The 22,493-nt window shown below is 34.4% G+C and overlaps 2 protein-coding genes across 12 annotated transcripts in view; both read right to left on the bottom strand.

Moving 5' to 3' along the window:
* The window catches only part of LOC143245075 (uncharacterized), a 93,968-nt gene extending 73,250 nt beyond the window's left edge, over positions 1 to 20,718 (bottom strand). Inside the window, exons 1-3 of one of the 2 annotated variants that reach the window (XM_076490898.1) lie at positions 20,589 to 20,718; positions 8,134 to 8,261; positions 934 to 1,146 (exon numbers count right to left, since the gene is read on the bottom strand). In XM_076490898.1, the coding sequence (XP_076347013.1) occupies positions 934 to 1,039 (106 nt within the window). In that variant the 5' untranslated portion in view covers positions 1,040 to 1,146; positions 8,134 to 8,261; positions 20,589 to 20,718. Of the gene's footprint in view, positions 1 to 933; positions 1,328 to 8,133; positions 8,262 to 20,588 lie in introns of those variants that run through there. The other variant, XM_076490899.1, reaches the window with a different exon arrangement.
* LOC143245077 (receptor-type tyrosine-protein phosphatase kappa-like) overlaps positions 18,707 to 22,493 on the bottom strand; it is a 49,802-nt gene continuing 46,015 nt past the window's right edge. For all 10 annotated transcript variants that reach the window (XM_076490908.1, XM_076490909.1, XM_076490911.1 and 7 more), the window contains one exon: positions 18,707 to 20,801. In XM_076490908.1, coding sequence (XP_076347023.1) covers positions 20,736 to 20,801 — 66 coding nt within the window. In that variant the 3' untranslated portion in view covers positions 18,707 to 20,735. The remainder of the gene's footprint in view (positions 20,802 to 22,493) is intronic.

Here is a 22,493-nt window from a genome sequence, read left to right as displayed (position 1 = left end):
GCAGATAATCCAAAATAAAGCACCTTCTTTACAAACATTGTTCATCAGGTAAAGTTGAATTTCTGAAACGTAGTTTCTAGATTATAAAAGTGTTTGTGTTACCTTAACACAAGTTTGTTAATCGTTTATGAGTTTGTTGGTTTTTACATGATTGTTCAATAAAGATACAGAACAAACAAGGCCCGACATAGCCATTTGGTTAAATCACTCGATTTATAATCTGAGGGACGCAGGTTCGAATCCCCGTCGCACCAAACATGCTCGCCCTTTCAGCCGTGGAAGCGTTATAGCGTGACGGTAAGTCACACTATTCGTTGGTAAAAGAGTTGCCCAAGAGTTGGCGGTGGGTGGTGATGACTAGCTGCTTTTCCTCTAGTCTTACACTGCTAAATTAGGGACGACTAGCGCAGATAACCCTCGTGTAGCTTTGCGCATTATTCCAAACAAACAAACTGAAGAGGCAATAAAGTAAGAAAAAAATGTTAGAAATTGTAGAATAAAAGAATTAGCACTTTCTCACTAGTTATTGTACTTACAGAACTCAAAGGTTGTTTAAAATATGTTTTTATTCATTGTCAACAACTTGCTAAACAACATGATTTACTCAAGCCTTCAGTTTCTGATTAATTCATCGAAAAGTTCTCTTTTGAGTTAGTTTTCTACCAGTTTTCAATAGAGTTATCGTATTATTTATGTTTCAGCACCCGCAACGAGAAGTTTAATGTCTGTAGTTCAATAGTCTGTATGAATGCGACCCTTAGCACAAAGAAATAATTTCTTGAAATTCGACTACATTTTATATATGTTGGTTGGCTTAAAATAACTAAAAACGATTTATTTTAACAAAACAACTAGCAGTTAAAGAAGTGTTTGTCATATATCAGTTATTTTTACAATACGTGTACACAAAAGAACAAAAAGTTAAAACTTTACCTGCTTTTATGTCAGCTCCCATACATGTCAGAAACATCAAAGAGAAAGTGGTGGTCCACATTAGTATTATGTAATGGGTCCACTTATAAGTATTGGGATACTCCATGCTTTTTTTTCTTTTTTCTTTGCCTACAAGAAGTTTTCGGGCACGCTTCGTAGGTTTACGTTTCGTCGGAAACTTAAGCTGGTATATCGGACGTCAGCAAGAACATCCTGAACAAACAGAACGTTTCGATTGTTTAGTGAGCTATCACACATCAAAAAATGTTTTAATGAAAAGAAAAATTAAAGAAGAAATGTTTCGTGTTTCTATAAACTACACAAAGAACATCCCCTAACAACTAGGACCGTCTACTGGACGCCATTTAGAACGGTTCATTAATCACATGGTCCCTAAGTTCCCATGGCTACCAATGGGAAACATGGAAACTTTGAGGAATTACTATGTACGACGTGTCATTAGCTGAACTTATTGATTTTTGCAAATTTAGCTTTTGTGCTAGTGAAATAAACTTCGTGACATGGAACCAATAAGAGCTAACGGTGTAACAAGGGCCACCCAGATGTGCTAAAGCACTGCATAATGGAAGTTATACATACTTATACACTAAGGTGATGTGTACGTGTCACAGAACTTTCAGAACCTGCCAATATACTATAGGATCATAGCAATGTATGTTTATACACTAAAACGATATGCATGTGTTACAAAATTATTAGAATCAACTAACACCCTAAAACGTTGGTAGAGCATGTTTATACGCACATTAAAGAAAATTTGTATGTATTACAAAACGCTCAGAACATGCTAATACACTGTAGAATACTGGTAATACATTGTTATACGCTAACATGGATGCCAACTTTTATGAATATCTTTGAGCGAGTCTTATATAAAAAAGTAAAATTTTAATGAACAATGAAGCAAAATTGTATAATCGTATGATGCCGGAGTTGACCCGGATCCAGCCGGCCAATTAAACACAATGCGTTATAGAAAAACTTTTAACTTGACCAAAACATGAGTTTTCAACTGACACGTGTGAGCGTGAGAAAAGGCTCAGACGCGTGAGTGTCACGCTCAATGGGTGAGTGTTGTTAGTTTGCACTCGGGTGTTGTGTATGCGTCAAAATTGTTCATATCTTACAAGCGCGTGGGAATGTTGTGAAGTAAGTTAAATTGATGAAAAAAATTCACAGTTTCGTTTTATTTTATGAAAATATTTTCGATTTATGTAGTTTTGTTACTGATGTTATTCACTGTATAAAATAAGGGTTAGAAGGAAATATATTCCCTTCGTCGATCTCACCAGGTGGCAGAATGTGTTTATGTGATAAAGGAGCAGTTTTATTCGATAGTTCTTTGATAAATATGGCGCAAACCCACATTGGGTTGTTTAAGTTTTGTCCACCACATCGAAAAAAACCGTGGATTTTAGCGTTTTAAGTCGTACACTTATTGCTGATCTGCCAGATGAAATATTGTTCTTAGATAAATATTTTGTGTGTCCAAAAATTGCTCCCTAAAACAGATATGTAAAGATATTTTGAATTAACTGCTACTTACCAACATTAACCACTATTCAAGAATCACGTTATAACATTTCGCTGATATAATCCTAACTAATTATTCTTAAGAATGTAAATACTTAGCAATATTTAATTCAGGTAAAATGGCAGCAGAACAAGCTCTCTATCAGCGTTCCTAAGATATCTACTACGTATATTTATACAAAAAAATTAAACTGTGGCTAGTGAGTACTAACACATAGGAATGAGCAAAGTAGCAAAAGTCAGTATACGTGTACACATAGTCCACTAAGAGCATATTTCTATCAGAACAGCTAGCCAAAATCAGATGTACTGTCCTGTTTCACCTATATAATATAACTGTCAAATAACAGTTTAAACCAACAACACTGGGCACATAATGAAGCAACTCATTACACAAGCATAATGTTGTTGTTTATAAGATAATTTTGTTAAAACATATGCCACAAGTACAGTGTAAAAAACACCATCTGACACTAGTAAAAGTGTGTTAATTGTTAATATTCGTTAATGCGAATATTCTAAATCAATATATATATATTGATAGAAGACAAGATAGTGATAAGACAAGACAGCAGTGATAAGACCCTATTTTAACTAAAAGTGCATTACACCATGTATTATGTATAAAAATATATAAAAATAACTAAACAAATAACAGACAGACATGTATTTTTAGATACATAAGTATATTAATGCTGGTCATTAACCAGGTCTCTGATCCCAAACTCGTACTTAAAAAAAGATTATAAATAGCATTCAGTGGTAACAATAATTGTATAGACACATATAAATATAACAAACCGCTCCTAGAATAAATGGTAATACATATAAATTGTTTGTTAGCCATAAGCTTAAACATTTAAGCTGTAATTCATGATATTGTGTTCACAATGGCAGAAGAGCACCAGTATATTGCTGTACTGACACTAATTGAAATATCCTAGCGTGGTGATATTCTGGCACTTATATTAGTATATTAATGTGACTGTGTTTTGTCAGTAAGGATGATGAATTGGTATGATAGCGTACTGACGCCGTCTTTGCTGTATTAACTTTTATGCTGATGTATCAACATCGCAATTAGTGTTTGTTAGCATTTGGTTGTTTGCTAAACCAATGGCTAACAAACACTAATTTATAGACCGGTCTATTATAACAGTCAACGTCTCTTGTTACTTAAACCTTATCATGACAAATTTGACTTGTCATATCTTTGCCACAATAGTTAATAATATGTATGTCTGTAATCTTGCTTTAAAGTCATGGGCACGAGACCATGTTCAACAGAGACATCATGGGATATGCGCCAAGTAATTAAGAATGGTTTGTTCACTTGACACATCATAACATTAATAGTATAACTTAAATTTCACAACGTATTATATTAAAGAGAAATAACACAGTGTTGTTGATTAAAGTTACATCACATGACTTACAAGTACGAGATTAATATGCAACAGTATAAACAACCAAAATGAAATAAATACCTCGAGAAACTTTTTAAGTAGCCACAACTATCATATGCCACAATTATCATATGCTTATTATTATCGATATTTTCATTCTCAGTTAAAGATATTACTGGCTTATTCGTCACAAGTAAACTCGGAGAACTAATTCCAAATAAAAATCATTATTTACTTTTAAGTTAAAATTAAACTCGAAGGACTTTAATTCTGAATTAAAAACATCGCTGGCTTGTAAATTATAACTAAGCATGAGTAACTATAATTTCAAACCAAAATAATTACTGACTTTTAAGTTATAACTGAGCTCTTAAGAAGTTGTATTTGGTTGTACTATGTAACAATGTTCTCAACATTTTACATGCTATTTAGGGTTACTAATAACTTTTGTAAATGTTTGTTGACGCAAAAGTAAAATAATCTATTATTGCAGGGCCACCTTGAAATAGAGCTAAATTTACACACCAACGTCAAATTGCAGGTCGAACGTCGTCATGTAAACATTGCTTCAAGTGTGTTTTATGTTTGTTTGTCTGTTTTTGAATTTCGCGCAAAGCTACTCGAGGGCTATCTGCGCTAGCCGTCCCTAATTTAGCAGTGTAATACCAGAGGGAAGGCAGCTAGTCATCACCACCCACCGCCAATTCTTGGACTACTCTTTTACTAACGAATAGTTAGATGGACCGTCACATTATAACGCCCCCACTGATGAAAGGGTGAGCATGTTTGGTGCGACCGGGATTCGAACCCGCGACCCTCAGATTACGAGTCGAACGCCTTAACCCACCAGGCCATGTCGGGCCTGTTTTATGTTGGACTTCACAAAGTTGTCGAGACAAATATCTCAATCGGGCAATACGTGGTTGCTCGAACGGCAGCTGGCGAGGCAGTTTTAGCCAAACCAACGACCAGCAGGCAAAATTAAAAATAAATAGCATAACGTGTTTAGTGTATTTGACTGTTCGCTTAGGTGCTTATTGTTTATTACTGTATTACTATGCTGTTTAACACCATTTAATTTAAATAAAGCGATAATATATTTATTCATTGATAATTTAAATAGTGAAAAGCATAATGATGATGATGGCATTTTTAATAACCTAAATATTCTAGCTTCTTCTTTTACATAGAAGGATATTTGCCATTTAATATTTGCAAACAAGATAGTCATTTGACGTCTTTTAAAAATATAAAGTTTTATCAAACTACGCTTTACTTAGAATTTTATTGGTGAGTTAGTATCATTATAAGATAATGAAGAAATGCATATGTTAGTGTTCTATAGAACGTCTTGAAGCAATTAAAGATATCAAAAACTATATGTACACTATGAAAGTATAACATGTCTCTTATTCACCAGACATTCGTCCCCCTGGTGAGATAGCGATAAGTCTACGGATTTACAATGTTAAAACCAAGGGCTCCATACCCTTCGGTGGACACAGTAGATACCTTAATGTGGCTTTGCTATAAAACAAACACTCTCTACGTTCATGAAAACACTTTATATTATACCAGTTCTGGTGCTGAAATGTAAGATAATGTATTATACCCGCTTCAAGTGTCGACATACAAGACAATACCTTAAGCTGCTTTTGGTGCTTAATGCATATAACGTGCAACTCCTATTGACGGTTGATACACAAGGCAATATATGGTATCACTTCTGTTGTCAGCATACAAGACTACGTAGGACTCGATGTGTTCGTATAACACAACGTGTTGTGGCACTAGTGGTAGTTACGTTCTGATATTACTATTTTTGACGTAGAAAACAATGCATTATGTCACTTCTAGTATCAGAATAAAAGAAATCATACCGCTTATATTGTATACGTATAAGGCAATGCATTAAAACCATCTAATGTCAACATACTGGGCAACATAATTATATAAGAGAACGCATTATACCATTTCTTGCGTCGGCATAAAAGACAGGAAGGTTGTCAAATAGTTTTATTCTTGGCTTAATAGTGGGAGAAAAAAGAAGTCAGGTCTGAGTGAATATATAAGGTAAAATTGAAATTATTTTCAAGAAATATGTTTTATAAAAATAATATTAGACTGCCGACAGGTTGGTGACATTCTGGTACCAGGAAATCTAATATTTGTGCTGTTATTGATTTTATTTATCAGGAAAGTTATTAGTCTATTTAGTAAAACGTTCATTGGTCCCTTGAGTATTTGATTTTACCTTAGAAAACTGCTTAAGTGCTATTGGCTAGAGCGAATTATGAGTAACTTGTTTCTGATTTGTTTCGAGTAAGCTCGAAGATTAACATGAAATAACTCCATCATAAGTAGAGGTTATGGGAAAATGTCACCTACCATACCTCATGGTGCAGAAATCCCCTCATAAACAAAGGTGGAGAAAGAGATAAACAAATAAGTGTGGTTGTTTTTATTATTGTGTGAATTTACAAGTATGAGTACAGAACACCTGGGAATATCTAGACTTTGACAAACCAGTCACAGCCTGTGAAGGCAGGTGGAAACAGTGACAATAGCTCATGCTTTATGAGTTGTTTTTTTTGTTTGTTTCTATTTTTTTCTTTATTCCTCACACGCGTACATTGTTGAAAGTTCGCTCAAAGCTGAGTGTTTGTTATGAGTATTGATTGTGTTGTTAAGAGGTGCGTGTTATTCGTGAGAATAGAACGTATACGCACATACAGTTTGAAAGAAACACAAAAAAGTTCAACAAACATTTATTTTTTTAATCACTGCTCCAAGTCTTTAGGACAGAACGTACTAGAAAAAGTGACAGAAGTAGTCATGGAAAAAAAAAGTTCAAAGTTGCTGAATAGTTTGACGAACGACGTGTTTAGTTTTATGTCGATTAAATTTTAAACTACAAATGTGTTTAATATAAAATTGTGAAATATTAGTAACTATGAAATTCAGTAGTAAAATAGCATGTGGTTTTGATTATCATTGCTTGGACACTGTTTCTAGAAACCAGATTAGCCACAATTTGCGTATTCGGTATAGCACGTAAAAAATTAAGTTTTAAAGTACAAGATTAGCCATGTTGTTTGCAGCTTATACGTTTTCAGTTCTTAGATCGAAGATTAATTAGCCACAGTTTAAACGCTTCATGTAGTAATAAGTTTCACAGTTAATGAGAATTCTTTCAAATATGCTTCACATTATCTTCTAAAATTTCAGTTAGAGTTTTATCTTTAAATAAAAAAATGTGTAAAAGCGAAGAGTTTATATAATGGAATATATTATAAATATACAAAAAACAGCTTTCTCTTCGTTATTTAACTGTGTCATCCTATTAACCAACAATTCTAAATTAAGGATAGCAATAACTGAAGTTTAAAGGGTCTTTGATTATTCATTTAGCTTATGTTTTGCAAAAGGCACCGTTCCAGTTAACAATACCAGAACTTTTATTGTGTATTCTATAAATTTCATTATCGAAAGAAATTCAAATTTTATCTAGTGTATGTTGGCCCGGCATGGCCAGGTGGGTTAAGGCGTTCGACTCGTAATCCGAGGGTCGCGAGTTTGAATCCCAGTCACACCAAACATGCTCATCCTTTCAGCCCTAGGGGAGTTATAATTTTACTGTCAATCCCACTAGCGCAGATAATCCTCGAGTTGCTTCGCACGAAATTAAATAAATAAACAAACAAACAAACCAGTGTAAATGAAAGTTTAGTTGTATCAAATAACAAAACTAACTTACAGAGACTCCGGGAAAATCTTTTTCAGAGAGTTATTAAGCCAAATGTTTTCTCTCGGGTAACATTATAACGTATACAAATGACAACCATGAATCTTACTTTAAACTGCGAAAGTTTTATAAAGAAATGCGTATTAAATACGCTTACAAAAAAAAAGTCCCCTGTTATGTTAGCGGTACGTCTTTGCAATTACAACGCTAAATTCTTAGTTTCCATCTCTTGCAGAGGACAACGCTTATATAACTAATAATGTATTTTTGCAATAAAACCATACGTGTAAAGGTATACAAACAAAAACAAGCATATGTTAATTAATATACCGTTTTATCCACAAAAAGTGAACATCGGTATTGGTACTAACAGTCAATAAGTCAAAAACTTTGGTATAGCTTCTTTTAATTCAGCACAGCCACCTCCATCTTAATTACTTCAAATTACCAATCTCCTTAATTAATCCAGAAAATAGCCATCTTCATCTTGATTACCTTTAACTTCCCATCTAATTAATTACCCAAAAAGTAGCCACCTCCATCTTAATCACCCAAGTCTATTTAATAATTTATTAGAGGTTCGTTTTATGTCCAACTCAATGTCCTTAGAACACCAAACAGATCTGAAAATAGAAAACGGTATCACTCTAAAACACAATAGTTCTACAGCAATTTCATCCATTATCTAGGTCTTTGTTATTTCTTAATTGCAAAAAATATAATATCATTAATATTATAAAAAATATTTCCTGTGAAAATAATTTTTGATTTCTAAAATATAAGTGGTTATAAGTTTCCACAGCCAAATTTTAATTTTTTTAAATGAGTAAAATTTGTGTCTGTTGTTTTATAAAGTCATAAGAAAAGAGCACTGAATGCCTTAAGATATCTTAATGATAAATGTGAGCATATAAGTATTTTGTAAATGAACAATGAGGAAAAAACAAAAGCAAATGGATTGTGTTTGTTTTACCCATCAATAAATATTAGTGTAAGAATTTAATAAAAACAAATAAAACCCTGAAACAATTTCTATAATCAAGCTCAAGAAAGTACAATATTGGACGTATAGCCAATAATTACCCATTCAAGCTGCATCCAAACTGGATTCTTATCATTAAATTCAAAAAGAAAATTCAAAGAACAGCCCCCAGTAGTTCAGAGGCAATTATAAGGTTGTTACGACTTAATTAAACACAGAATAAAAGTAACAGACTGTTAAACTCAAGTTAAACAGAGAATCAGAACAGTCGATTATTATGAGTAAAACACAGAACAATAAAAATGAGTTATCTTAACCAATAGTAGAAGACAATTATCTTTACTAAATGGAATAAATTAGGACAGACAACATATAACTAAAGAATCATTGGTGTAAACAGCCTCTATTATTCAAGTTATTAGATTTATTATGTAGCATATTTTTCTGTTACATCACGTTTATTAAATATATTATGAAGCTTACTTTAACGTTATATCTCACTCCTTAGATTTATTATTAGATTTCTTCTGAAGCTATATCATATTTATTAGATTCTTTTATCCAGCTTTCTTTATCGTCACAAGTTATTTATTAGATTTATTATCAGACTTATTTTGACATCACTTTAAACTGTAACCCTAAACAAAAGCATCAGACAGTAGTTTCATATAATTGGGCAATATAAAACGATTACCTTAAACAAAGTGAAAATTAAAATATAGGCAATAATTTCACACAAGATGAAAACAAATAAGTGTGAAGTTAAAGAAAAAAGCAATAACAAACTCTCATTCAAATTATACAGATGTTAAGTACATTGTAACAAAAATATTTTTGAGCTCCACCACATCATTACAGCCCACTTTGCCATGTCTGTTTATGTTTTATCTTAACAGTTGCGTATATTAACAATAGTTCTGCAGCATAGTTTCTATTTCAAAAGCACTGTCATAAGGCACACATTCTACCCTTTAATACCTTCCAGAATCTTTCTACTATATGAGAACAACGGCTTTCCAGACTCAACAGTCTGAACACACAAAAGCCCCTCGTTACTGTGTATGGAATCTTGACAGATTCTGTTTTGCATAGAACAACATGTGTACTCGTTTCTTTCCCCAGATGCCTGAGATGCATAATGGTTAAACAGACACGTCGTGGAAGCAACTTGTGTACATGTAACTTTTGTCGCTTTTCCAGATGAAGTTTTTTTTTTAATTATGTGGCATAGTATTTCCTTTAACACATTGATGACTGACCTTGACGTTTATAGAGTTTTATCTGTTACTATACTTGCTTACCACATCTGGAATACAACTTGTTGCATGTCTCTCTCTGGATAGTATTGGTACTTCAGCTTTATTTAAATTCCATTACATTCTGTTACAATTAAGTAGGAGTAATAGCACTGTTTTAGAAATTCTCAATCATTTATCTGAGCACAATTTTATAATATGAGTGTATTATAAATATTTTAAATCAGAAAGGTCGTTTACGTACCCTACTCCAAAGCTGTTGTTGTTTTGAATTAAACACAAATCTACACACTAGCTATCTGTGCTCTGCCCACCACGGGCATTGAAACCCGGATTTTAGCGTTGTGAGTCCACAGACATACCCCTGAGTCACTAAGAGGCTCCCCAAAGCAATTAATTCTTGGTGGGATAAGAATACTTACAAGATGTGAAACAATAACAAATTGCAGTTGTGATACATGCTGTTCCACTGCGACTTTATATTGACTGCATTTTTCATGTGATTTACTGATTTGTATAATTAGAATCGTCCTAAAAATGACAATATGAACAATTATCACAAAATACAAAAGTATCGGCATATTAATTTATTACAATGCAATATTAGATAATTATCTTAATAAAATTAAGCAACTTTAACAGAAGAAGATTATTACAACCAAGGTACACATAAAACAAAAGTAAAAGATTATTAGAGCCAAGGTACACAGAAAACATAAGTAGAAGATTATTAGAACCAAGGTTCACAGAAAACATAAGTAGAAAATTATTACAACCAAGGAACACAGAAAACATAAGTGGAAAATTATTACAACCAAGGAACACAGAAAACATAAGTGGAAAATTATTACAACCAAGGTACACAGAAAATATAAGTAAAAGATTATTACAACCATGTTTGAAAGAAGAAAAGAGAAGACAATTATGACAACAAACTCAGAGGAAGAGAGAAGAAGATAACCAAAATGAAGTTAGACAGAGAACAAGAGTATATAATTATCATGACCAAAGCAAAAATATGAGATTTTATGTACAATAAAATGAATTTGTTTCATTGAAGCTTTATTAGATTGAATTTAGTGAAAATTAACAATCGCATAATTTTTTATTTCTTGTCATGGTTTCAATTGTTAAAAATTATCTTATGATGAACAGCATGTGTCCCTCTTTAACTAAAAGGCCCCGCATGGCCAAGCGTGTTAAGGCATTCGATTCGTAATCCGAGGGTCGCGGGTTCGAATCCCGGTCGCACCAAATATGCTCGTCCTTTCAGCCGTGGGGGCGTTATAATGTGACGGTTAATATCATTATTCGTTAATGAAAGAGTATCCCAAGAGTTGGCGGTGGTTGGTGATGCCTAGCTGCCTCCCCTCTAATTTTACACTGCTAAATTAGGGACGGCTAACGCAAATATCTCTCGTGCAGTGCGAAATTCAAAACAAACAAAAACAAACTAGTCTATCAGGTTAAAAACGAAAAGGTAACACAAATATCCGTTGCATAGTTTCGTGTGCTTACCCAAAACACAGTTATCAGAGCATTGTCTTGATGTTCTAAATGTCCCGCGTTCGATCCTGGCCATGATAAAGTTGGAAATTACTCCTGGTTAGTGGTTATCGTAGACTCGTCAGATAAGAGTAAAGATTGTCTTTGTTTGTAGGGTGGGGAGAATTTGGTAGTTTGAATTGTTACAAAACTAGATATTGACCTTTCAGTGCGCAGAACAAAATATTAAGAAAAGAACACAGTATAGAAAAAACTTAAAACTAACAAATCAAAATTTGCTATAATCAACACTCGTGTTATGTTTATGAGCGGTATGTCATTTATAATCTTTACAAAGTTTTGTAAATTGGTTCAGCGTCTATTAAATAAGATTATCAGTTTTGCTTTTCATAATTAGCATGAGTTCTGTTGTAAAGATGATACTTTGCTTTTTAGTCTTTAGTTATTAACCAGGATATTTTACGAAAAAGAATGATTAGAAATAAAAAAAAGCTTCCGATTTAAATAGTAGGCTTGAAGGGGCGAATTTGTATGGTGTAGGCTAGGCAGCTGTGTGACTTCTCAGAATTTTTTATTAGCCAGTTCAGCTTGAAACCGGAAATGAGGTATAAAGTAATTATCATGACAGTCGCTGACTGAAACAGTTCCTTGCACTCTTATTGTTTATTTAACATGTGCTTGCATGTAACTCACCCTCTCTGTTTTGGTCTGATTTGTCTATGGATCGACCAGCAACCAGGATATGCCATTGGTTGCTAAGATATAAAAAAAAAAAACAACAAGGAAATCATATGCAATAAAGTTTTGTTTTTGAGGCTTCTGGTGTTTCAGCTGTAGCTTACCGTTTTGTGATGGAACACTTACTTTGTTGTCCCCCGTTAGTACAGCGGTAAGTCTACGGATTTACAACGGTAAAATCAGGGGTTCGATTCCCCTCGGTGGGCTCAGCAGATAGCCTGATGTGGCTTTGCTATAAGAAAATACACACACCTTACTTTTTTGTCTGTTTGTAACATCTCAAACAACGGGTGGACTCACGAATATGTTTGGTCTTACTCTTTTATGCATTAAAACATTTCTTTAATTAAAAATTTAATAATTCGGGTTTTAGATTATCAGTGAGCCAGCAAAACGTGTACAGTGGTGAAGATTTTTTGGGCCCGGCATGGTCAGGCGTGTTAAGGCACTCGACTCGCAATCAGAGGGTTGGGGGTTCGAATTCCGATCGCACCAAAACATGCTCGCTCCTTTCAGCCGTGGGGGCGTTATAATGTTACGGTCAATCCCACAATTCGTTAGTAAAAAGAGTAGCCCAAGAGATGGCGGTGGGTGATGATGACTAATTGCCCTTCCTCTAGTCTTACACTGCTAAATTAGGGACGCTTGTACAGATAGCCCTCGAGTATCTTTGCGCGAAATTAAAAAAAAATTAAAGTTTTTAATGAAAAAATAGCTTTTGATGATTTTATATTCCATTTTTACAAAGTATTTTAGTCGACAGGAAATTAACGTATGTAATTCACATACTCTAATTGTTTTGTTTTTTTGTTATTTTAATTTAAAAAATTCAAATACGACTATATATTTTAATAGAAAATAATAAAATCCCATAACCGTGAATAACAAAGCTCCACCTTTCGAAAGTGCTCGGGTTATAAAGTTTTTATTCACTTCTATGAAGACTTCTTGAACCTGCTTGTTTTCTAACATCATGAACTATATATTTTAAAGCACATCCAACTTTCATGTTTAAGTTAAAGCATGCCTTTACAGCATGTCGGTGTGTGTATTTGTCACAATTAATTTTAAAACAAATTAAATGAAATACTTATCTTATCGGTTTTCCTGTTGTAGGTTTTCACTCACGCGAATTACCGTTCCGTGAAATTTAACTACATTGATACTAATGTCTTTATATGATTTAAAATGTTAACACCAAACCATATAAGCTGAACATAGATGTACGAACAAATAACGTCCTCATTATTACTCCTTGTGTTCTGTGAACAAAAGACAACGTTTCATTAATAGGTGGGGTCCAGCATGGCCAGCTGGTTAAGGCTCTCGACTCGTAATCCGAGAGTCGCGGGTTCGAATCCCTGTCACACCAAACATGCTCGCCCTTTCAGTTGTGGGGGCGTTATAATATTACGGTCAATCTCAGTATTCGTTGGTAAAAGAGTAGCCCAAAAGTTGGCGGTGGGTGGTGATGACCAGCTGCCTTTCCTCTAGTCTTACACTGCAAAATTAGGGACGACTAGCGCAGATAGCTCTCGAGTAGCTTTGCGCGAAATTCAAAACAAACAAACCAATCATTTAACCCACAAGTCTCTACCAACTAAATGAAAAACAGATCCAAAACAATTTTGGTTTGTTTGTTTTGAATTAATCAGAAAGCTACACAAAGCTATCTGTGCTCTGCCCACCACAGGTATCGAAATCCGGTTTTTAGTGTGTAAGTCCGCAGACATATCACTGTACCACTGTGGGCGAACAATTTTTGATACATCTAAGAAGACTCACAAATGGAGGCACAGCAACAAGGAAATACCCACCACTTAAACACAATAATACCACAACACATATAAATAAAGAAAAAGTCGAAGCATTCAAACAATAACTTCAAAACACGTTTAAAACATACAACGACCCATACATGAACACATACTTTTATAACAAAGTAAAGAACTTTATAACGAATAACATTGAACAGTTTGAACCACTCTTTCTAGTCAACTTAAATAACTGTCAAATAAATAACACAAACGAATACAGAAGCACAATGCTAACAAACACAATTTCCGTACAAGAACTCAACTCATAGAAACAATAAGAAATACTAAATCTAAATCTCCAGGAGAAAACGGTATACAAGTCGTCCTTCTTAAAAAAGGCACTCCGAAATTATTTGAGCATCTTACAGCAAATTTCAATTTATCGTTATTCTCTGGTTATATTCCGGTTTCTTGGAAGCATGTAGATGTATTAATGTTCCATAAAGAAGGAAAGCCAGCCAATACCTCAAATATCTACCGACCAATCAGCCTGACCAGCTGTGTAGGCAGTATTCTTGAGAGAATAATCAATAACAGACTCTCCACATTCCTGGAGACAACATCAAAATTACCAGAAGAACAAAATGGACTCAGAAAATTCAGACAAACTACAGACTATTTACTGAGATTAACAGAAGCAATTGTTGATAGTTTTAATAAACGAGAATGCACTGTCGCTTGCTTTCTCGATATTGAGAAGGCTTTCAACACTGTATGGCATAACGGTCGCCGGTTCTGAATGCAAGAAATGTGACTACCGCGGGGAATTATTCGCTGGCTATCAAACTTTCTGGAAAACAGAATATGTAAAGTCAATGTTGAAGAGACCTTCTCAGGGTGTTTTATTCCAGAAGCTGATGTCTCTCAAGGAGGGATGGTTAGCCTTATCCTATTCGTCATGTACGTGAACAATATGCCCCTGAAAGATTCAAATAATGGATTTTCCTCACAGTTCGCTGATGATGTGGCGGTCTGGAAAAGTGCACCAACACCAGCAATAGCAGCCACAAACATACAACCACAATTAAATAGAATAAATGAATATTGTCAAAAATAGAGAATCAAGATAAACACAACTCAAACACAACTAGTAGTATTCACAAAGTTAACTAAACATAGAAAAACACAACCTCAGATCTATATGAATGGAGCACTCTCTTCAGACTGTTACATCTGCAAAATTTTTAGGACTAACATTTGACTCAAAGCTAACATGGGTAAACCACACAAATAATCTTAAAAAACAAAAATTTGTCGAAAAACAAACTATGCTAGGAGTCTAACTGGTAAAAATAATGGAGCAACAGCAGATAACATCGTAAAAACATATAAAACATATATTAGACCCGTCTTTGACTATGCAGTCTTTGCATGGATAAATGTAAGCAAAATTCTACTACAAACAATACAAAATACACTACTCACAACAGCTTATAAAGTACCCAGAATAACATCATCTCAATTCATGCATAAATACGCACACATAGAAACAATAACAGATAGACTACTACATAGTACAATAAATTTTTTTGATAAAAATTGGAGAAAAAATGAACAGTAAGCGAATTAGACAGATACTGTATACATGATAAGGATAGTCCTAAACACCTTTCCCCAGTAAATATATATTTTCATCTGTTGTTGTTGTTGTGTGTGTTTTTTCTTATAGCAAAGCCACATCAGGCTATCTGCTGAGTCCACCGAGGAGAATCGAGCCCCTGATTTTAGCGTTGTAAATCTGTTGACTTACCGCTGTACTAGCGTGGTACATATATTTTCAAAATAAAAGAAAAAGGCCAGCTATAAACTAGACTTCACATTAGTTTATGGGTTAATTAATAAACATTGAAAGTGTTTTATGTGAATGTTTTATAGTTAATACCTACCTAATGAAAGTGCAAATAATTATGGAACTATAAAGAGAAATAATTTATTTACAAGTGTATGTGTAGATAGTGCATGGACATTGCCCTGATAGAGGCCTGAGTAAGTGCGGGCTACTCTGGCCCTCGTGTACAATGTGCAAATACACTTGAAAGATGCAGAAACAAATATAAAGGAAGAAGGAAGAGACCGACGAAACCTCACCCTCCTTGATATATAAACATAAATACCCAAATAATTATGAGAGAGAGAGCGAACGAACCTACAAGTCTTCCAAGCGTATGTACCGATCTGTGGAACTAACCTGATCCTTTCTCTAGGACAACATCTTCATAGTACACTCGGCCTAAGTTTTTGTACACTGAAAGATTTTTTCATGAACTCGTATTTATGAAAGGTCAACTTGCAAGTAAAATTTTCTCTTCTTTTTTTAGAAGGAATAAGTACGAAAGCTTGTTAGCAAAAAGAACAATACTGATACTTAATAGGTTCGTATCAACTGTGAAAATGTGATGGGATAAAAACAGGAGAAATTAAAATATGTTCATTTTTAAAAATGCATTTCATTCAAATGTTCAAAACTATCAAAAGTGCGCGTATCTATTGTCGTGTCTATAAGATGTAATAACACAGAATTGATTAATTTCAGATCTATTCTAACAAAGATCTCCATGCGATTCAGATATTTCTGACGTATTATTACAATGCTGATATGGTTTTGCATGACGAGAGAGGTTCAGCATCTACAAATTGTTCATAGAAAGTTTCGTATTAATAATGATTTCATTACTGTTTTTTCACTCTGAACTCTCTCGTTGCTTCCCAGTTTTTTGTGAATGCGTTGAATACGTTTTCATAAAACGATGTTGAAGCCTCACCACTTCATCATAGTCCATTTACCAAGATTCAGTCACACACTATTTGACGACCGTGAACATTAAAAATAATCCTATAGCGTAGTTTCCATAGTAAAAGCCTCTATCGTAAGTTTGTTTTGTTAAAATCATACCACTTATCCTCTTTGCTTTCAATAATCCGCCTAGCATATAAAGACGACAGTTTCCCAGCACCCGTTTCAAGAGTGAACTGCACAGAAATTCACAAGCGTTGCATCCAGCAACTTTACTAATATGTCTTTGCATCTCCATATAGAATAGTACAAATACCCATTTTATTTTTTAGCTGTTTGAGATATGTCATAAGAGTAACTTGCGTACATGTGACTTTTACAGATGAAGATCGTTATTGATTATGTTACGTACCGTTTCGTAGAACACATGGACTGCTTTTGTCACTGACTTTGTGCTAACAGATTCTCACTTATACAAGTACAACTTGTTGTAGGTCTCTTTCTGGGTGATTCCAGTACCCTATATTGATCCATATTCCTTTATTTCTAAATGGAAAACTAAGCGCAAGGAAAATTCTCAACTTGGAAATGCTAAATTTCCGATCTTAAATGTACAAATATATTTGGTCGGAAAAGGCTGTTACAGTTCCTTAACAAAAACGATTAACTTTAGGGCCATTGCATTATCTATGTAACAACAAACAATATCAAAATTATGTTTGGATACATGGTGTTCCACCACAGTTTTCACTCAACTTACTGGTATACGTATTTCACAGCATAAGTCTATTTACTGAATTGATTGCGTGGTACTTCACACAATGTCGAAAAAATTGAGATACTGAAATAAATAAAAATCTAGAGGTTACAAACAAAATTTAACTAATTTTTTTTAATTAGCGCCATCAAATTACTCTGATTTCCTTAAGTTTTCTCCAGTAGCAAATTTTTTGTCGCCCAATGTAACCCTTCGGGAGCTCTAGCTTCGGTTTATGAAGTTAAGCCGTTCGTTACTCAACTTCAGATATTGCTTGCTCATTCCAAGGTCAGACACTAAGCATCCACTGTATAAACAGAGTGCATTTATGCAAGGAATGTTTACAATACTTTTCTTCCATGGTAGTTCCTCGTGATATCATGTATACATTTTAATTATCGCCATTCGCTAAAATAATTAAAGACCAGTATGGATACGACAGTGTCGCGACATTGTAATACATCGTTCGTGCCCCAACATACAATCCAATCACGCAATAAAGTAATTTCCGCGAAAAATGTCACAGAAAAAAGTACTATAAGCAGAAATTAGTTCAATGCTATTGGGATGTTGTTTACGTATGCGTATACAAGATATATTTCGAGCATAATTTTGCTGTTTAATTAATGATCCAGTTACAACCAAAACAGAAATCTTCTCTCAGTGATGTCGAGAAACCCACTTGTTGAAAAATTTATATTTTCTCAACCCAAACGAGCCGTTTTTGCATATAGAAATCTTCTTATATGCAAATGAAAAAATCAGATTAAACATAAATTTTCCTTGAAGCTTTGCAAAAAACTAAACCAAGTGTTGTCTTAGCTTCGAAGTACATGTTAGAAGCGAAATGGCTCATTTATCAAACTGCACGAAGTTTGATGTATCTAAAAAGCCTTATAATTACTATTGATTTGTTTTAAACTAAAACGTGTGTATGGTTGCAGTGCACACATTGGTCACCTGATCATTAAACGTCATAATGACAAAATAAATCTTTATGTTTTCGTATTTTTCTCTATATTTATTTCATTTGCGTAAGTGAACTTTGAAATAATTTGATTTTTTATGAACGTTCAAGCTAAGGTTACAGACGTTTATTCTTGGTACTTTTAAATAACGTTTCAAAATCTGAACATCTCTACTTTACAATTTTATCTTCTACGTCGTCGTTATTGGTTGACACATGGTAATTTTTAGCTATCTGGCAGATGGTTATACCGAAACGAGCAATGCATTACGCGTTATCAAAGGGAAACAATTGAAGAAATAGAGTGCAAGTTAAGTTAAATATCTTTATTACAAACAAGGTTTTGTTTTAACACTAAGAACAACATTGTACTTCACTAACATTTTTTTCGTTTTAAAATGAAAAAATAAGGGAGTTACAGTCGTTCTGAGTAAACACTTAACTTAAAAAAGACATCTAATTTTTGATGGCACTTGTTTTTATAGTGGAAAATGAGATACTAAAACATCAAACAATGAAATTCTTTTACGTTTGTCAAGAGTTTAAAGTTTAAACAATCATTCCAAAACATCGTCAAAGATAATAACTGCGCATGTTCTACTTAATACTTTAATAATCATAGTTCATTATGAAAAATGGCAGACGTTTGATGAATAGGAATGTAAATAAATACGTAGATAGACGTTCACAGACAGATAAAAGGATAGATAGGCAAACAAACATGGAAAGCCAGTAGATATAGAGACAAACTGAAAGATAGGTGAATAGACAGAGAGAGTCAACACATGCAGAGACAGATTGCTAATAGACAGAGAAAATCAATAGATACACAAACAGAGAGACGGAGAGAGACAATAAGTACATAGAAGTATGGGTTGACAAGCAGAGAGCTAGTAGCATTATAGCATGGGTTGACAAGCAGAGAGCTAGTAGCATTATAGCATGGGTTGACAAGCAGAGAGCTAGTAGCATTACAGTGTGGGTTGACAAGCAGAGAGCTAGTAGCATTATAGTGTGGGTTGACAAGCAGAGAGCTAGTAGCATTATAGTATGGGTTGACAGGCAGAGAGCTAGTAGCATTATAGCATGGGTTGACAGCAGCAGAGAGCTAGTAGCATTATAGCATGGGTTGACAGGCAGAGAGCTAGTAGCAGCATTACAGTGTGGGTTGACAGGCAGAGAGCTAGTAGCATTATAGTGTGGGTTGACAGGCAGAGAGCTAGCAGCATTACAGTGTGGGTTGACAGGCAGAGAGCTAGTAGCATTATAGCATGGGTTGACAAGCAGAGAGCTAGTAGCATTATAGCATGGGTTGACAAGCAGAGAGCTAGTAGCATTACAGCATGGGTTGACAGGCAGAGAGCTAGTAGCATTACAGTGTGGGTTGACAGGCAGAGAGCTAGTAGCATTACAGTGTGGGTTGACAGGCAGAGAGCTAGTAGCATTACAGTGTGGGTTGACAGGCAGAGAGCTAGTAGCATTACAGTGTGGGTTGACAGGCAGAGAGCTAGTAGCATTACAGTGTGGGTTGACAGGCAGAGAGCTAGTAGCATTATAGTGTGGGTTGACAGGCAGAGAGCTAGCAGCATTACAGTGTGGGTTGACAGGCAGAGAGCTAGTAGCATTATAGTGTGGGTTGACAAGCAGAGAGCTAGCAGCATTAGAGTGTGGGTTGACAGGCAGAGAGCTAGTAGCATTATAGTGTGGGTTGACAGGCAGAGAGCTAGTAGCATTATAGTGTGGGTTGACAATCAGAGAGCTAGCAGCATTAGAGTGTGGGTTGACAGGCAGAGAGCTAGTAGCATTATAGGTAAACAGAAAAAGATATTGTAGATAGACAGCAAGATAAGTAGGATTTTACGTTAAGTAAAGTCTTAACAAACATCAATGCTTACAGATTTAACAAGTAAATATTAACATTTGTTTTGAAATACCGTCCACCGGTTTCAATCAGTTTCAGTCATCTGATACAAATAATTTCTAGTGCTGGCGTTGACATTATAGAAACTAAAGTCTCTATAAAATATTTCACAACCTCTAACTGATTTACCTACAGTAACATGTTATAAAGAAGTCAAATACCACAAAAAAACTGTTATAGAACTTTAACAAACAAAAAGAGTAAATATATATTTAATTATTAAATCAACGAATCGTGAATCATTTCAAATTGTTTTTAAATATTTTAATTACCTTGTAGTATCCACTGGAGAATCACTCTTGATGTAAATAACTTCATAAAAACTATATTTATAACCTGCTAAAGAACGTAAATAAAATCTCCAAATTTAAAGTGAATAAAATTCTCTCTCTTTTTCTCTTATTAATGTATTCATGGATTTAATCAGAAGGTGTCTTAAAACGTCCGAAACCACAAGCGACTTCATAGACCCATCGATATTGGTCCTACAAAGAATGGAATATAAAATATTCATGTCAAAAATACTCAAATCAAACAATGAGCTTCTGTCACGTGTTTTTTAAATAAAACAACATCATTAATAAGGATCTAAAAGTTACAGTGGATCAAATTTACTATTGTAATATCTCACTATAAATGACGTAAATCAGAACGTGCGCTGTAAATGTTGTTGTTCACTTCGCAAACTCGCTGCATCGATTGGATTTTGATAACGCTTTATTGATTACATATAGTTTATCATGATCATGACTTTAATTTTATCTCTTGTAACTTAACTCGTTTACAATATTCGTCGTTTCAGAAGTGGATATCCATAAAGTCTGCTCCAGAGGTTTGTTTATCTGTTAAAGTTGAAAGACGCTACCATTACACATAGAGAAAAGCTGTGAATAACAAACAAGGTAAATAATAATTTACAATTAACAATGCATAGCTTTATTACCTAAATACATTTATTGTTGGTAAAAATTTGATGTTCTCATTCATGATTGGATCCTAGTCTATCTTGTTTTGGAGTCCGCCATTCGGGTGTTTTGAAATAACCCCTAGCAGCAAGCCTAGAGGGTGCACACGTTCGGTAACGGAGATTCGAAACTGCGCCCCTCAGCTTGCGAGTCAAATACCTTAACTACCAACCTGTGACAGGGCCTTGCAATGAACTTTATAAAATTACACCGAAATCTATTCCTTTAAAAAAAGAAAAACCACACACACAGAAAAACAAATTCTACCGCGACATACAAGATAACTTTTATCAGTTAAAACTCATACTTGAGATACAGAACTTGAAAGTGATTTTGTTATTTAGCATTTTTTAATCTAAATACTGTACTATATGGTAAATTATTAGAACAATAATATCAAAATATTCTTATAAAACGTAAACGTAGCTATTCACAGTTTATAACTTCTGGCCAGAAGAAGGCCGATCTGTCAGATACACTCGCCGTCCATTATGTGGCTACTTGTAACCATATACGGTAATTGACTATAACAGTTATATTATCTACACAGGTGAAGTTTTGGATCATGTTCAATGGAACATCGCGGCTCAAACCTTAGATAATTGATCCGCAGACAGGCATCTTAACAACTAAAAACCACGCCCATCACCTAAAATCTAAACAAAATACAGTGGAGCGCCGTTAAGCCGCGGTATTTGGGGGGTCAACCTGCTTAACCGCGGCTTAAGTGGTCCGCGGCTTAAACCTTTGTGACTGAAAAGCCAAAGTCGCCAACAGCTCCGCCGAGGAGCCTCATCCGGGCCATTGCGTGATCATTATAATATTAATGTATAGACTATTCAGGTGCAATTGACAAGTGCTGTTTTAACACAAACGACCAATGCATTGCGATGGTTCGCTTTTCCCATTTTTAATAAATAAAATATAAACACAATTTTGATTAAGATTTATTAATAATATAAAGATTACAATAAAAATAAACCTTTTTTATTGTAAAATTTCGTCTTCCCGTGTTACATGCGGGCCGCCATTTTAAATCTCGTGGTAGCGATATTGCGCAGTTGCATAAATTATTAAATTGTTAATACCGAATTTATTAACTGGCAGTTAAACAATAAGAAAAAAACAAATAACTTGTCTAACTCAGGATCTTGTGCTGTTCTAGCTCTCTTGCGTTTCAAACCACCCTCATCAAGTTCATCTTTTAGTTTA

This window comes from Tachypleus tridentatus, chromosome 2 (genome assembly GCF_004210375.1).
Source record: "Tachypleus tridentatus isolate NWPU-2018 chromosome 2, ASM421037v1, whole genome shotgun sequence".
In the NCBI taxonomy this organism is placed as follows: domain Eukaryota; kingdom Metazoa; phylum Arthropoda; class Merostomata; order Xiphosura; family Limulidae; genus Tachypleus; species Tachypleus tridentatus.
Note: the sequence above shows the minus strand (reverse complement) of the source record. Positions and strands in the feature narration are given on the sequence as shown.